The sequence below is a fragment of the Pagrus major genome, chromosome 22, assembly GCF_040436345.1.
Source record: "Pagrus major chromosome 22, Pma_NU_1.0".
In the NCBI taxonomy this organism is placed as follows: Eukaryota; Metazoa; Chordata; class Actinopteri; order Spariformes; family Sparidae; genus Pagrus; species Pagrus major.
In genome coordinates, this window is record NC_133236.1 from 10,773,598 (window position 1) to 10,786,294 (window position 12,697).

Here is a 12,697-nt window from a genome sequence, read left to right on the forward strand (position 1 = left end):
GCATCAGTCCAGGTGTTACTGCATCCTGTATCAAAACCTCACAGAAGTCTTTGATTTCAGGAGGAGAGCGACGAGGACCTGGTCGGCCTCCTGGAAGAGTCAGACAGGAAGAGGAAGAGCAGCAAACCTCGCTCCTCGGGCCTGAACCATGGTAACAACACGGCAGCCAATAGGAAACGGGACGAGGACGACAGTGATGAGGACCTCCTCAGGGTGTGATGTCACTTCCTCCTTCTCGCTCCCTCGCCCTCCAATCTGAACTCTTCTCTCAGTGAATGTCTCCGTAATAGCAACAGCAACAACGACGATGAAAAACCAACAACATGCTGAAAGCAGAAAGCGTTCCTCTCTTTTGGGATTATTTTTTGTTGGACTGCACCTTTACTCGGCCTACTCAGACTCTATCCAGTCCACTGTCTACAGACTGTCGGTGTTAGCACATGATTTTTATTTATTGACAGCTGATTATTTAAAATGTTCTTCAGGTCAGTGTTTGACCTGCGCCCTATTTTCTCTTATTTTCTGTCATAATTCGGAATTTAAATAATTTGTTTCACTATAGTTCCTTCAGTCTCACCACATTTATCTCACACAGACCAAACAGGCCAGTTGAGTCTGTAAGAGAGCTGCAACAAACTATTATTTTCATTATTGATTAATCTGCTGACTGTTTTCACAATTGATTGATAAATCGATTGATCGATTTGTTTATAAAATGTCAAAAAATATTGAAAACGCCTCCAATCAACATCCGTCACTCAAAGACTTTTCATGTACTGTCATAAATGACAAAGAAAAGCAGCAAACCTCACAAATGTTTGACATTTTTACCAGAAATCAATGATCAAAATAGTTTGCAATTATTTCATTTCGATCAGTTTTTTGCAGTTCTGGTATCTAAAAAATCAACCTCAGAGGCTCTTAAATCATCTTTTTCAACAGGTTAACTCTGCGATGAGGCATGTCAGTGAAAAGATGTTAAATTGTTTTTCTTTTCTGTCTGAGTTTTGAAATGAAGCTGTGCCATTGCTTTAGCACTTTATTGTAGCATTGATTAACAGGAAACTGTCTACATGTCTCATCGCAGACTTTGGCTGCCTTTTGGATTTGATTTTTGTTTTTAAAGTCCAGTGCGTAGGATTTACTTTTTCCTTTGGGGGGGCCAAAGTTGAAACTTAATAATGACCTGAGGGCCAAAAGCAAACACCTGTTGTTCTGTATTGTTTTGTTAAAATGCTGAGTTCTGAGTTTAAAGTAAGAATTCTGACTGAGAAAAAAACGTTTCTGTTGTTTTGAACTAAAAAGACTTTTAGTTCAAAACATTCAAAAATGAAGTAAAGTTATCAGCAAAATGTGAAGAAATGACGGTTTTGACGTAGCGATGTCTATGGACTTTAGCGTGTTAGCCAGCTCGTCACGGCTCATCCCGGTCCAGAGCTCCTTTGCTTGCGGTGTACACTCCCCTGGTGCTCTGAGCTCCCAGTTCAGAACGCTAGCTGCAGAGCTAACTACCCAACAGCAGCTACAATTAGCAACAGTTAGCTGTTTATTTTTTCATTAGTGTATAATCACTTGAAATGAAGAAACATTGTGTTTTCGTTAACTTGGAATGACCCTTTAATATCTCCAGAGCCAGCAGGGCCTCTGTCACAGTCAGCCATGTTTCTACAGTAGTCCAGAGCAGAACAACCAACAAACACTGGCTCTAAATCCTACACACTGGACCTTTATTGTCCCATTAAGACTGTATTTGATAACTGTGGTGAGATGTTCAGTTAGTAGAAACAATTTATCTTTAGATTTTGGGAGAAAAACAGCAGCTATCAGAGTAAATAAAGGGGAAACTGCTCCAGTTTTCCTGACGTAGGCGGTGAAGGTGTCGGCTTGTGTTGTCTCTAAAGGGAATGAAGACACCCGCGTGTCTTTTCTTGCTGTTTACAGTTGCTATAAGAGCAGATCTTTTATCTTTCTTTCCCCTCGAAAAGAAGCGCGATGCCTTCCTGACGATGAATTTACGTTGCATTTTCATCGATGAATCGTGTCCGGCGACAGATTGATTTTTGTCTTGTTTTGATCAGAGACATTGTACATAGAAGATAATGTTCTATAATATGGACGTTCTGTTTGTTTGTTTGTTTGTTTGTTTGTTGTCCTCACCGGTGAATTGCTCACACATGTTTTTATGATTATTTAAATGGTCGTCTGAGCTGATTATCTGTATGAATCTCTGTTCTGTGAGAAAATAAGAGGTGGCCTTAAGTGTGAATGACGGTCGACGAGGACGGAGGTCGAAATCGAGATGTTAGTTTAGCTTGTGTTGGTTTTTTGAAGTCCCCCTACCGCCAAAGCCATATTTCTACAGCCAACACTGGCACTAATGTATGGAAGTTGGGAATTTTTATTTCCGCTTGCACGCTCTCTTACATTAAAAGTCTGTGATTGTTGCATCAAAGGTGAGAATTTAACTGGTTAAAGCCATGATTTCGTAGTGCCGAAATCAGCCCGTTTTAGCCAAAAGCATGTAAGACAAAAGAAAGAAGTGAAGCGTTGATGTGTCGAGAATGCAGGCAGATGATTCACATTTAACATATTTTCTGCTTGATAATGAAACTAGTGTTTTCATAAAACGTGCCAGTTATGATGAGATACAGGATGGAGATGTTTTGGTAAAGTTTGTTCGTGCTCTTTCTAAAATGAAATCAAACTGACTGAAGTGTTCCTACTTAAGAGTATTTGGATGCCATCCCACTATCGGGCTCTTTTCTTTGGTGCCAGCCAAACAAGTTATCGTGATGTTGATGGGGGGTTTTTTTGTTTTGTTTTTTTCTTGCTGAATTAGGACACAGATGAGGGAAATTACAAACTCAGAAGTAGCTGATTTTTTGGTAACATTTCATTCTTCTTGTTTAGAGGTTCTGGTAGAGTCAACAAATCTAGTTCCTGTAACTTTAACTAAACATGGTGGACTTCACTGCTCTTTGACGTAATTTATCCTCTGGTGTGCATAACAGTTAAGAACGTATGAAGTGTTTTCTAAGGCTGCAACAATTATTTTCATTATAGATTAATCTCTTGATTAGTCAGATCAATTATGAAACCTCAGAAAATAGTGAAAAGTTCTCCAAGGTGACGTCTGAATGTAGATGTAGAGGAAAGAAAGTAATCGTCAGGATTTGGAAGCCGATAACACAAAATGTTTGACTTTTGACAAATAACTAAAATTGTCAAAAACAAATTGGCCTTTTTTTTTTATTTTGCTGATAAACTTTTAGTTAATCAGCTCTAGTGTTCACATCATTCTGTTCATCTACTCGACCAATTGAGTACAGAAGTTCATTGTTGACCTCAGATAGTGATTTAAAAAAATCCACTTAACAGCTTTTTATGAAACTTCTAACTGCTTCTCACGGCAGATTTTGCATTTGATAGGTCGTCAACTGAAAGGTCCACGTGACAAAGTTAAGCAAACTGAGCGATATCTTTCTGCTGGTGGCTGAAAGCTCGGAAGAATTGTAGGAAGTTGACTACAGTGGTTTTAGAAACTGGTTTCACTCGAGCTGAAATCACGAGTCCGTCTACAGAAGATTAATCTGAGATTGTCAGGTAATTTGTTTAAATTGATTATCAAGAGAAAATCCAAATTATTAGCTTCTTTATGTTTGTTGTTCAGTTTGAAAACATCACCTGGGTCATTTTTCACTATTTGTTGGACATTTTCTAGACTAACATTTAATAGATTGATCAAAGAAGTGATCAGTAGATTAATTTATAATGAAAATAATCATCAGTTGCAGAACGAGGTATCGCCCTTCTCCTTATAGCAGTAAATCCTGAGTATTAGTATTTTAATGGGACGTTTTGAGGTGTCTCGTCACAGGTGTTGTTCTCATGTGGCCAAATGACCTGCAAGAAGAAAAGTGAACGATCCACAGCCGGATTATATCACTCCAAATTTACTTTCGGTGACTGTATTACCTTGAGGGAGAGCACTTGTTGATTCATTGAAAGATTTTGTATTGATTTGCAAACACCAATATCGTGCACATACACAGAAGGAGTATTTATTACATTCTGTGTATTGATTACATTGTCTACGGTACAAAGGGGAATAAAGGTAGATTCATCTTTTTGTTTTTCTCAGTATTCAATTCACAGAAACTGAAGTTTAAAAAGAAAACATGCTGTTGTTGCTAAAATATCCAATCAATCAATAAAGAAGGTTCACCATTCAGGGTATTTCTAAAGCTTTGTACACAAAATTTGTTAAACAGGTTTTTGTAAGATGCCACTTGTCTAAAAATGACAGACAAAAAAATAACAAAGGATAAAAAAATAATTATCATGAGCTGGCATTAGCATCGGAAACATCAATATTTTATACGTTTGAGTTTGAAATGTACCCTAAAAATCAATGAATGAAATAGAAAACATCATCATGTCTCTCTCGCTGCTGTTTTCCTTTATTATCTCTGAGAACTGAGACGTCACTTTATAGAAACAAAGGTTGAGAAGAACTGAAGGTTTGTTCACATCTTGCTCTAAAATCCGACTCACCATGCAGTGTGTTAATGTCATATAATTTTCAAAGGTCTTTGAAGAATAACCATATCGTTAAGTTACTGATCTGACATGTTGGAGTGTTTTGCTTTAAGTAAAATCTACCTTTGAGATCATAAAGAAGGAGGTGATGGTACACAGGGCGAGTTTCCAAAGAGAAATTAAATCAGTGAAACTACAAATAGATCCTAATGAAATGTCAAGAACCCAGATTTATTATCAGGACTCTTTACAACATCCTCGCTCTTCAGGAATGTGGACTCCAGCTGTTGATCTGAACGTTTTTTACTTTAACTCCTGACCTTGTTAGAAGAACGTTTGAACTGAAAGCATCTACCTGTGTTTGGCACTTTGTAATCAACTCATCTCTGTCGAGGAGACGTCGTAGCACTCCTCGCCTCAGAGACGCAGATTGTTTTGTATGTGAAGTCTTTCCCAGCGTTGCATCGAGTCTGTCTCTGCTGTATTTAGCACCAAAGTTTGTGTGGCTCATCTGCATGGTACTGTACTGAACCTTCTCTTTCCTGTAAGGATATGACTGGAGACTCTTGTGCTTTTTTGTCAACACTCGTGTTGAAACTAATTCAGCATCAAAGGTCGAGATCAAGAGTTTAAATTCAGGAGCAAACAAACGAGCTCGGAGAATGAAAAAGCACAAGAAGATTTTCTGTGATGATTCGGTACAAGGGGGATCATTATTATGTTTTAGTTGGTGTAAGTTATGTTGTCTGATTTGTTTTTCAGCTCTTTGCCTGTTTTCCTATTTAAAAAAACATTGATGTAAAAAATATTGCATTATTTGAATAAATGAGATCCGCTGTTTATCACTGGTGTCGTTTATTCACCTTGACTCGGACTCGTCTCTAAGGACTTGAGACTTGACTTATCTAGAGAATGCAAAGGGGGGTGCGATCTGAGGGATTGGTGATTCAGTGAAGAGGTGTTTTTCCAGACCAAATATATCTTAAATCTCACGTCGTTTCTTGAAAGATGTGAATACATTTGACAAATTTCAAGTAATCCAAACTAGTCAAGGTCCAGATACAAGTCCAACTCAAGCCTCAAGTCATTAAAGAAAAGTCCAAGTCAAATTCTGTGTCCATTAAGAGAAGTCAAATTTTGTGTAATTCGACAATTCCAAGTCAAGTCTCATGTCCTCCCAGACAAGTCGAAGTGAGATGAAATCTAATTTCAAGTCGTAAGTACTTTGAGACATCTTCAAGTCTCAAGTTCTGCAAGATGAGTCCAAGTCATGTCCGGGGCCCTTTGAAACAAGTCAAATCTAAAGTCAAAATCAAGTCCCAAGTCCTTTGAGATGCTTCCAAGTAATTACTCAAGTCCTTCGATCCAAGTCACGTCTGGGGTCCATTAAAACAGGTCAAAGTCAAGTTGCAAGTAATTTCAGAACGGTCCGAGTCATGTCTGCAGTTCTTTGAAACAAGTCCAAGTCTAGTGTCAAGTCATTTGAGATCAGTCAGTCCCAAGTCCTTTTCTACAAGTTTCAGTCTGAAGTGACTCCAGACAAACTACATTTTCAAGTAGTCCAAGTTTCAAATTCTTCCAGACCAAGTCAGATTCAAGTATCATCCTTCAAGACAAGTCCAATCATATCTCTCTCAAGTCATTAGGGACAAGTCTGAGTCGAATCAAATTGAAGTCCATAAAGTCATGAGCACTTTGAGACAAACCCAAGTCATGTCTGGGGTCCGTTAAAGTCAAGTCTAAAGTCAGTTGAGACAGGTCCAAGTCAAGTTAAAGGTTATTTCAGAAAAGTCCAAATCAAATCCTGAGTCATTAAAGACGCATCCAAATCAGGTCTCAGGTTCTTTGAGACGACCCCAAGTCTTGTGAGTGTAATTATTTATTAGTTTTGGATTGGGCAGCTGTTATTTCAGTGTTTATATTGTCACATCTTTGTGTCTAACTCACCTCCAGATACATTTAAACATTAACTGCCTGACTGACAGCATCAGTGTGCACATGTGCCTGAAGGTCATGGAGCCTTTCTGCCAGAGTCGAGCAACACACTGGTTCTGACCTGTGAAGAGGTGATGGCAAACATGTGTTAATGCTCCACTGCACAAGACGCAAAGCCCCGACGTCTTTGTGTGGACCTTTGCTCCTGCTTGTCCTGTTAAAAACCCAAAGGACAGGCTTTTCACTGGTCACTCTGGCTCGAGAGACGCTCAGCATACAAACTAGAAGCCTGCTGGCTCTCAGACACAGAAGTTTGTTTGCTGGTTGAGGAAAAGAAATCAACAACTCTGCAACCATGACCACTTTTGACGACATCTTGGAAGAAGCCGGGAAGTTCGGCCGCTGTCAGAAGCGGATCTTCGCCCTGCTGTGCATGGTGTCCATGCCCTGGGCCGGTGTGTACGTCGGCATCGTCTTCCAGGGTTTCACCCCGGATCACTGGTGTCGGGACTCAGAGGTGGCGGAGAGGAGGCAGGAGTGCAGCTGGAGCCTGGCAGACAGTCGCAGGCTGACGGTGCCGCTGGTGAACAGCTCCGGGGTCCTGCAGCCGAGCACCTGCGAGCAGTACGAGGTGGACTGGAACAGCACAGGACTCACCTGTGACTCACAGGAACTGGACCTGAGCAGAACCCCCACAACTGGCTGCAAGAACGGCTGGGAGTACGACTATGAGGGGAGGCAGTCCTTCGTTACTGAGGTGAGAGAGAGTAAATGAAATAAGAGAAGAGAAGAAAGCAAATAAAATACAAGATTGAGATAAGTACTTTTTTTTCATGACTATGATGAGAAGATGATGATCTTTGATAATATAAAACTATGACGGGATGCAGTGTTGTGGAAAGTACCCAAAAGTCATACTTGAGTAAAAGATATCGTGTTAAATGTTATATATAATATATATAATGTAATATATACTTTGGTAAAAGTGAAAGTCACCCTTAAGTCTCAAAGTAGACCACCTGATGATAAATATACTTCAGTATTGTTTCTATTTAAATGATTTTATTATTAAATGTATTAAATAAATAATAATAACGATAAAAGATTTATTTATAGCTCATTTAAAAGCAGTTTACAAAGTGCCTCGACACACAAGGAAAAGCAGGAAAGACAATATTACAGAATTAACACTCAACAGTCCAGTCAAACAGAAGGAAGCCAAGTCCAAGGTGAGTTAAAACAAACAAGGCAGAACACAAGTCAATATGAGTCATTACAAGTAAAAGGAATAAAAGCTGTAAAACAGGCAAGAACACAGGAAGAGAAAGAGAGAAGAGAAATGGATAGACGAAGAGCAGTAAAAGGAATAAAAAGATAGAAAGATGAAGAATCTGTTTAAAGGGTGACTTCACATAAAAGCAAGTCTATAAAAGTGGGTTTTAAGAAATGATTTAATAAATAAAAAAATGTATGTAAGTATCAAAGGTACAAGTAAAAGTAAATTATACACATATTTACAAGTGTGTATTGTATAATGTGTGTCCCGATATGATCAGATCTGATTTTCAGCATTATTCTGATCACCAATAAAACAAATTCATTTAGAAATGGACCACTTTGGCTCTGGTGCAGCATCTAATCTGCAAAGTAACTAAAGTTATCAAAAAAATTCAAATGTACTTACACTCCAATGTAGTGGAGTGTAAGTATAAAGGAGCAGAAAATGGAAATGCTCAAGTACACAAGTGCCTCAAAATTGTACTTAAGTGAAGTAAGTAATTGTACTTAGTTACATTCCATCACTGACAAAATGTTTTTTGGTTTTTTTTCGTTGACGAGAATAAAATGTTAATGTTGAGCTATCGAAGGTATCACAACAAAACAACAGAAGCAAAAACAACAGAAACAAAAACAAAAGTTCCAAAAACTTTCCATAAACAAAATGGTCACAAGATAAAAGTTTTTCTTCTTTTTTTTATTCAGTTTCAGGAAAAATATTAAGAGAAAAACGAATGCAATGATTGATTTATTTTGTGTGTGCTGTTGCAGTTCGACCTGGTGTGTTCAGACGCCTGGTTGGTGGACATGTTCCAGGCCACTCTCAACGTGGGCTTCCTGATTGGGAGCATCGCCATCGGCTACCTTGCAGACAGGTAAGTTCTGTGATCGACTGATTGGTTAAAATCACCTGAACTGTTCTCATTGGTTCATAAGAGTTACATCAGACAGATTCAACTGATGTTTTTAACTCTGACTTGTTTGTTCCGTCTTCAGGTTTGGCAGGAAAATGAGCTTCCTGATGTCCAACCTGTTGAATGGGATCGCAGGAATCCTGGTGGCCGTGGCTCCAAACTACGTGTCTCTTCTGGTTTTCAGAGCGTTGTACGGGTTCGGAGTGAAAGGAGGCTGGGTGGCGGGATACGTGCTGAGTAAGAACGACATTTAACCTCGAGACTCAAACAAAATTAAAGAAACGCTCCTCTTCTTTTTCTTGATGCGTGGAACCCTCTTCCCTCTCAGTCACAGAGCTCGTGGGTGTGGAGTACAGACGCACAGTCGGAGTCCTTTATCAGATGTTCTTCAGCGTCGGCATCCTCATCCTCCCTCTGCTGGCCTACTACATCACCGACTGGCGCTGGCTGCAGGTCGTCATCACCATCCCATACATCCTCTTCCTGTCCTACTACTGGTGAGAAGCACTTGTTCCGCTTTTATTTCATGCTTTTAAAAATTTCACTTTCTGAGAAGATTTTAAAAAAGGAAAATAAATATTAATACATTAATAAATGGTTTATAACACAGTTATTTATCTTTAAGCAGATACAAGGACATACATACAGAGTTGATTAATTTGATTGTCAACATTTATAACTTCTCCTGTATCAACAGTAAATAAATGATTTGTAACAATAACATTTGATGAGATATGATCACATATGATGAGATAAGAATGTGACCTGTTGAACGTCAAGATTTAGTTGAGTTTGAATAAAACATCTCGACTCAAGGTCCATTTGCTAGATTTCTTCAGGAGCTTTCAGACGCATCTCGTGGCCTTCCTAAGAACAGAGTTTATATAAATACTTATTTTCTGTCACTCATTCGTTGTTTATAGTTGATAAAAATGGCATCAAAGTGTCCATATATGGCCTTACAACTACATTATAATATTTATGCATTTATTTTGTTCATTTATTGTTTATATGCTACTTATAAATGTTCACTAGGGGATGTCAGTAAGGTGTTACCATCACCAGTGTCCATACTGTATCTGACACCGGAAACACTGAAGAAAAATTAAATATATCTCGGAGGCGTCACTTTGAAACTCACCTGTGCAGCTGAAGTGATGTTTTTGATCAAATACCATACATATGATGATAAGTATGATGATGAAAGGATGTTGAAATATGCTGAAACCTTGTTTAATTGCATAGATAATCACATTATTACAAATGAAACTCATAAACATTCACAATAACCAACAATAAACATCAAAAACTTTTATTCGATTATTGATGATGATCACATTCTTTCAGTCCTCCGTGATTAAAAAAACAAGAAAAAAGTTGTATGTTTATACGCTTCATGAAAGTTTTGTATTTGCAGGTTTATCCCAGAGTCTCCAAGATGGCTTCTCTCTCAGAACCAAAAGTCCAAAGCTGTGAAGATCACTGAGGACATGGCCAAAGAGAACAAGATGACTCTGTCCAAGAACATCGAGGTAGCTGCTGGTTAAACAAAGACGAAACAAAACACACATTAAGATCTTAAAGTATTTAAGTATATTACTGTTTTCTTCTGCAATTACATGTCTGCAAGTTTACCAGGGTACAGTAGCTTTAAAAAGAATAACAGCATGATTTCTCTCTGTAAAATGCAAAAGAAATCAAAACTTTACTGTCTTGTATGGACACCAGTAACATATAAAGATATTACACAATCATTAAACAAACTGTATGTCTGATCCTGCAGACTCTGGCGGATGATAACGCTGACTCACACACTGTCTCCTTCATGGACCTGATCAGAACTCCAAAAATGAGAAAACACACGTTCATTCTCAGCTACAACTGGTGAGTATGTTTATGTTTGTAGTTACACATCATCATTATTATCATTCTTTGGAGCTCATGTACCATCGTCCCTCCGTCTCCTCCAGGTTCACCAGTGCTGTGGTCTACCAGGGTCTGATCATGAGGCTGGGTATTCTGGAAGGAAACGTCTACATCGACTTCCTCATCTCTGGCCTGGTGGAGTTCCCCGCCGCCTTCCTCATCCTCTTCACCATCGAACGCATCGGCCGACGGCTTCCGTTCGCCACCGCTAACATCGTAGCTGGAGCCGCCTGCTTCATCACTGCATTCATTCCTGACAGTAAGTCTCAAGGGACAGGTGAAGATATGGAACAAGCCATTCAGATTTCATCAGATTATAATTTGTTGGTTCTCTAAAACTTGTTTGAACATTTCTGTCTGTCCTTGCAGGTATGTTGTGGTTCAAGACGGTGGTGGCCTGCATCGGTCGGCTGGGTATCACCATGGCCTTTGAGATGGTGGTGTTTGTTAACACGGAGCTCTACCCAACATTTGTCAGGTAAATTGTACAAACTGTACCTGCTCTTCATTCTTTGTTTGGAAGGAATGCAATCTTGTTTTTAACGACACTGACCACGCGTATTCTAAGTTCCTTTGGACTAGGGTATCTTAAAATGCGAGAATGACTAATGTTACATCATAAATGTCAGCATGTTAACATCCAGACGTTGTTACATCTAATGTTAACAAGCTGTCAGTATTTTAGTCTGCAACATTCTTGCTAAACTAACTGGTTGTTCTTGTGTCTGCAGGAACTTTGGAGTTTCAGTTTGTTCCACTCTGTGTGATGTTGGAGGCATCGTAGCTCCCTTCCTGCTCTACAGACTGGCTGTTATCTGGCTGGAGCTGCCGCTCATCATCTTTGGTGGGTTTTATATTATCATAGAGAGAACATGTTCACATAAACTCCTCATTGAGCTGATTTAAAAAAAAAGCTGATGTGTTATTAAAGTTATGTTGGAATGTGTTGTGCAGGATCTCTTGCCTTCGTGGCTGGTGGTTTGGTGCTGCTGCTTCCTGAGACGAGGGGTGTGCCGCTGCCCGACACCATCGACGACATCGAGTTCCCAGAAAGGTGAGTTTATTTATGACCGGCTCTCAGACCATAACAAATAATGGTACCACACAAGAGGGATAAACTGAGTAAAAAGAATTGTATTTAACAAAGATGAATTTTTTCAGTTAACTCAACCAAATTACCAAGAAAATCAAAAAGACTAAAGCAAAGTGAGGTGGTGCCAGGGGAAGAGGGAGCCATCAGACTGGCAAGATGGGGGCAGGTTTTTTATTGAAACTAGGAGTCACTGGCCAGCTGCCTCCAATTCCTTGATGACCTCAAGGGACCAGCAACACTGAAACAACAAACGCAACACAGCAACAACACACAACACAGCCGGTCCCAGCAGAGCCCCCGGAGCCGTCACAGTATCCACAGCTGAATCAACACAAAGAAAGAAATAATGTGGTTCTTTAACTTATCAGACTCATTTTGGACTTATTTTTGTATGTACATGTGGATATACATATTCTGGATGCAGTTTCTCACATATTATGTTGATATTATGTTGATGTTGTTATCATATGTATATCAATGATATACTATATGAAATCAGGGCTGCAACTGAGGATTATTTTCATTATCTATAAATTAATTTCTCAGTTAATCGATTAATCTTTTGTCTACAAAATGTAATATAAACATCTTTAAATGTCTTGTTTTGTCAGACAAACAGTCCAATAGCCAAACATATTCAGTTTACTATCATGTACGCCAAAAAAGGAGCAACTCCTCACATTTCAGAAAACTTAACCAACGAATGTTTTCAATTTTTGCTTTAAAAAAATGACTTAAATAACGCTTAATTTATGTCATGTAATTGTGTGTGTTTTCAGATGTAAGGAGAAAGCTTTAATGAAGAACCAGCAGCTGACCAACCTGCTGCCCCAGAGCGACGTGTCGACCAACAAAGATACAGCAGTGGTTTAATCTCCTCCTGTGACCAAAATATTTATTTATGTTGCTTAACAGTGTTGCTTGTGGATATATTGGGTGCTTCCTTAATTTGTGTTTTTGACCAAATAGTCAGCTAAATTAAAGTTTTCTGTTTGTCTGAGACCCTTATCAG

The 12,697-nt window shown here is 39.0% G+C and overlaps 2 protein-coding genes across 2 annotated transcripts in view; both read left to right on the forward strand.

Annotated features, from left to right (window-relative positions):
- igf2r (insulin-like growth factor 2 receptor) overlaps positions 1–5,381 on the forward strand; it is a 50,576-nt gene extending 45,195 nt beyond the window's left edge. Inside the window, exon 51 of the mRNA XM_073492402.1 lies at positions 61–5,381. Coding sequence (XP_073348503.1) covers positions 61–219 — 159 coding nt within the window. The 3' untranslated portion in view covers positions 220–5,381. The remainder of the gene's footprint in view (positions 1–60) is intronic.
- Positions 5,382–6,829: 1,448 nt separating this feature from the next.
- Positions 6,830–12,558, forward strand: LOC141018476 (solute carrier family 22 member 2-like). Its single transcript, XM_073493461.1, has 11 exons — positions 6,830–7,231; positions 8,524–8,627; positions 8,749–8,903; positions 8,995–9,163; positions 10,084–10,198; positions 10,450–10,550; positions 10,637–10,851; positions 10,962–11,070; positions 11,324–11,436; positions 11,547–11,646; positions 12,465–12,558. Exons 1-11 carry the CDS (start codon positions 6,830–6,832, stop codon positions 12,556–12,558), a joined length of 1,677 nt encoding a protein of 558 aa, XP_073349562.1.
- The last annotated feature ends 139 nt before the right edge of the window (positions 12,559–12,697 follow it).